General features: G+C 40.4%; 1 protein-coding gene across 1 annotated transcript; it reads left to right on the forward strand.

The window, feature by feature from the left end:
- The first annotated feature begins 301 nt into the window (after positions 1-301).
- LOC139455378 (sodium-dependent glucose transporter 1A-like) lies at positions 302-3,906 on the forward strand. Its single transcript, XM_071236937.1, has 3 exons — positions 302-373; positions 1,410-1,695; positions 2,879-3,906. The coding sequence occupies exons 1-3, from the start codon at positions 302-304 to the stop codon at positions 3,904-3,906; spliced, it is 1,386 nt and encodes a 461-aa protein (XP_071093038.1).
- Positions 3,907-4,644: the final 738 nt, after the last annotated feature.

Below are 4,644 nucleotides of genomic sequence, written 5' to 3' on the forward strand. Positions count from 1 at the left end.
GCTAAAAGCGGCGTAAAACCATACTCACTCACTTGAATGAACATTTATTATGGCATATATATATATATATATATATGTGTGTGTGCGTGTGCGTGCGTGCGTGCGTGCGTGCGTGCGTGCATGCGTGCGTGATTGCGTGTGTGTGTGTGTGTGTGAAAGTGATGCGTAAAATGTGTCAGAATCTTTGATTTTTTATTCGAAGTCATTCTTTCTTTCACGGGGTTATTTCATCATGATATACGCGACCAGTATACGGGTACATAATGATATACACTTCATTTTCATATGCATTGACAGGTGCATGATGTTAGCGATCTCCCGACGGTCCAAGCTTATCCAGACTTTCTGGTTATTCTGGTCCTTCAATCACAGGGTAAGTCGCTCATGTGCCACGTAAAATAAATTTGTAATAATTTGTATACGCTATCACCATTTGCACGAAAGCCTAGTGGTGAAACTTCGGTAGCATAGTGGGGTTTTTTTTAATCGAAAGTTCTCGCTATTTCACTAATTTGTTACTTTTTTGGAAATTTCGACTTTTTTCTCGTTACTTCGATTGTTTTCTTCTTATTTGAAGTCTATTTAAAAAACGCGGTTTCGAGTATTTGCTTGTTAGTTCGATTTTTTTCTCATTATGTCATGTTTATTAAAAAAGCTCGACATTTCGATGTTTTTCTCGTTAGTTTGAATTTTCTCTCGATATTTCAAGTTTATTTTAATTTTTTTAATCTGATTTTTTCAATTAAATTGAAATTACGAAAAAAGTTTTGAAATTGCGAAAATATAATTGAAGTCACGAGAAAAAACAACGAAATTTCGAAAAAATAACAAATAATTGAAAAAACGAGAATTTTCTTTTTTTTATAAAAAGGGGGCACCATTAGACTCTCGTACATTTTAGATGTAAATGTATACCACATAAATTTTATTTGTACCTTACATTTGATAAGTTTTCTATTTTGGCGACTTCATCTGTTCAAAACGTAGCTATCTTTACTCCAAAGCAAGAATTTGCGACTTGTGTAAATTACACTTATATTGTAAATTGTGCATTAAGATTCACTCACCCTATATACTCTTGGAACATGAGGCCTAGGGAAATCATTTGAAAGCATATATCGAGGTATCTACAAGTGCACTGAATGACCAAATGACTATATCAGGACATCAACACGTGCACTGGATGACCAAATGACTATATCAGGACATCAACAAGTGCACTGAATGACCAAATGACTATATCAGGACATCAACAAGCGCACTGAATGACCAAATGACTATATCAGGACATCAACAAGTGCACTGAAGAACCAAATGACTATTTCAGGACATCAACAAGTGCACTGAATGACCAAATGACTATTTCAGGACACGAACAAGTGCACTGAATGACCAAATGACTATTTCAGGGCATCCACAACTGTATCCTAGGCCCAACTCTCCTGGACCTGCAGCTTCTCCTCCAGAAGGACCTGAATGCCCTGTCTTACCTATTCTTTGCCAGTGGTCTGGGGTCTATGTTAGGGTCTCTGGCTGCAGGATTCCTGGCTTCCAGATTTGATAATCGTTTCCAGCTGTTCCTCAGCCTGATGGTCGGATCTGTGTCCATAGCAGCCATTCCGCAGGTTCAGCACATTTACTATATGTACTTCATGGTCTTCGTGTTCGGCCTCACCCGAGGGCTGGTGGTCTGCTGTGAGTATTTGTAATGGAGTGAGTTAGTTAAAATGTAACGTCCTTTCGGCCATATCACGAGAACAGTTTATACGTGAACACTAATTATATTCAGACTACAGTAAACTACGGTTATAACGAACTCAAAGGGACTACTAATTATAATTCGTTATAACCGTAATTCGTTATAAGCATATATACAGCATAACTACAGCATATAGTAGGGACTAAAAAGTTAGTTCGTTATATCCGTTAGTTCGTTATAAGCGTAGTTTACTGTATATACAAACCGTCATCAATGGACAGTAAAACAACTCGAGTATCTCAGATTCACACTAAAACTAGCAAATAACCATAAAAAGATATCACTATACATAACAATGCAATATAAAAACGGGCTGTAGATCATGAGGAACGAACGTTAGGCCATCACACTAGCGAATGTTTGTAATTGAATAGTCCTTAACACTGTATGCATCCTTGGATCGATGTTCACAGAAATAAAAATAACAACAAAGAGGATGGAATTCTATTTCACATTTGTCAGCATTCTGACATGGATAAATATACTACTATTTAGTTATAAGTTTAAAACTCTTATCTATCTGTGTCTCCGCAATGAGTCTGCAATGAGGACAAGTTTTCTCAGAAGTTGTCTGCGTGAATGAATCTTTGCAAGCTTAACTAAGAGGCACTTTTCAACACTGAGTTAAAAAATTGGTCCCATGAATGATTATTGTCCTGAAAAACGCCCCTCCTTACATGTTTTTTTTCCGTTTTGTGCACCCTGTCGTCAACGGGGACACGTTTCCCGGGGAAATGAAAGTGTCCATGCTTATAAGAGAAACTTGTTTTACAGTTAACATTAATGTCAATGTTATTCACAACTATCAACAAACACAAATATGTGCCCCATGGCGGGGAATAGTGATAACGCTGTTTTCTTGTTATTACTTATTTCTCTCAGCGAGTTCAATAACCTAAAATTAACATCCTTGTGACAGCTAGGTGACAAAAAGACACGTTTAGTTTAATTCCATTTAATTTAAGGCCCGCAGATCAGTAAACTAAATCAGAAAATTGTCTTCCACCGGAATAGATGATAAGAAGAAGGATGACTGCCCTTTTTTTTGATATTTGCCATCATTGTCCATCTGTGAATCAAAGCCATATTTGACGTCTATACACCCATTTCATATTCCAGTTGTGATGCAGATATGCGGTGAGCTGTGGGAAAAGAAAGGACCACCCTTCCAGTTCGTGGCTTGCGGAACATCAGCAGGGGCCATTTTGGCTCCATTAATCGCCAAGCCTTTCCTTTGCCCATACCAGACAGTTCCAACCGATTCCTTCAACGAGACCACATCGTTGTCCCTTCCCAACTCAACCAGCCTGGTGAACGTGTTGGACTCCATCATCACCGAGCAGGGAGTAGGTATGAACAGTGTCTGCACGGCCGAAGACACCCGAGTACAATGGGCCTTCTTGGTTCTCGGCTGTTACATGCTTCCTGCTGCTCTGTCACAGCTGTACTATTGGTTGTTATACCGAGCTGTGAGACTTCAACATGGAACCAAGACGCCAGAGTATGTAGAGCTGAATCATGAAGAAGAGGTCAAGTTCGAATTCAAATTAATCCATCTTGTCTTCTTCCTTGCCCTCTTTCTTATGTACATTCTTCTAAGTTCATTGCCAGCCACCTACTCCGCCATCTTGACAGTGTACGGCGTTCAAGGGCCACTGGGCATGTCCAAGGATGACATGGTAACAATGACGTCACTGTTCTGGGTAGGATCACTGATCTGTAGGCTCTCAAGCGGGTTCTACACACGGCGGTTCACCAACTTTCAAGTTATAGCAGCTCATTTAGCAGGCTTGGCTGTTGTTGGGATCATCTTCGTCAGTCTAGCTAGCAGGTTTCCGATCGCTCTGTGGATATTAACACCAATAGTCGGATATTTCTCTGCACCCTACCTTGCTGGTGTTCTTGCATGGGTGACAGACTTTCTACAGCTGCACCCGAAAATTACCTCCCTTTGTTTTCTGGCTTCCGGTGCGGGTAACATGCTTTTCCCCTTCATTGGGGGTATTCTGTTCAATGAATACGGTTCCTACAGCTACCTGTATCTAATCTTCAGCATCGTGATAACGATGGGATTAACATATGCTTGCTTGGTCTCCCTTTCTAAGGCCCTTCCCCTGTCTCAAGACAAATCTTACGACCATGACTAGAACCTGCTGGATAAATTTAAGCCTAACGTTTTCGGATGAGTGACTGAGTAAATGAGTATGGTTTTACGCCGCTTTTAGCAATATTCCAGCAATATCACGGCGGGGGGCACCAGAAATGGGCTCCACACCCCATTGTACCCATGTCGGGAATCGAACCCGGGTCTTCGGCGTGACGAGCGTGTTTCGGATGAGAATTCCACAGAGTTGTGGCGTCTTGGGCTGTTGTCAGTCTGTGCCCCCATGATATGGGGACATGGGTAATATATGTATGATATAAGGAGCAACCTGCTGCATACGTCCATGTTGATTTGTATAACACACATGCCAGATTATAACGTACCGTTTTCGACGTAATAAGCGCCCCGCTCCAATAAGCGCCCAGGGCGATATTTGTTAATAAATTGGCAAGTGAACAATCCCAATTAGCACCCCTTCCAACTGATCAGTGTACACAAGACTTATTTATTCGCGTATGATACACACTTGTGTGTTATATGCACCCTTAATTATGGCCAATTTAACTCTGGAAAAATATATCTGTCGTACATAAACATTATCTTTCAACTCTGTTTTTTTTCACCAAAATAATATTCTAATAAGAGCCCCCTATTCCTAATTTTGTGAGCGCCCTGGGCGCTTATTACGTTGAATACGGTATTTGTTATTGCAAGTTGTATCTTAATTGTACATACAGTGTTTTATCAGTGGATTTCGGTTCTGCATGGAAGTGGATTTGTA

The sequence above is a fragment of the Haliotis cracherodii genome, unplaced genomic scaffold (genome assembly GCF_022045235.1).
Source record: "Haliotis cracherodii isolate W230 unplaced genomic scaffold, xgHalCrac1.p SCAF_11, whole genome shotgun sequence".
Classification (NCBI taxonomy): domain Eukaryota; kingdom Metazoa; phylum Mollusca; class Gastropoda; order Lepetellida; family Haliotidae; genus Haliotis; species Haliotis cracherodii.

Bases quoted from the DNA above. Each gene is read 5' to 3' on its own strand.
- LOC139455378 (XM_071236937.1), top strand. From the start codon at position 302: ATGATGTTAGCGATCTCCCGACGGTCCAAGCTTATCCAGACTTTCTGG. The intron at 374-1,409 runs GTAAGTCGCTCA...TGACTATTTCAG, and splicing joins TCTGGTCCTTCAATCACAGG to GGCATCCACAACTGTATCCT. The intron at 1,696-2,878 runs GTGAGTATTTGT...TTCATATTCCAG, and splicing joins CCGAGGGCTGGTGGTCTGCT to TTGTGATGCAGATATGCGGT.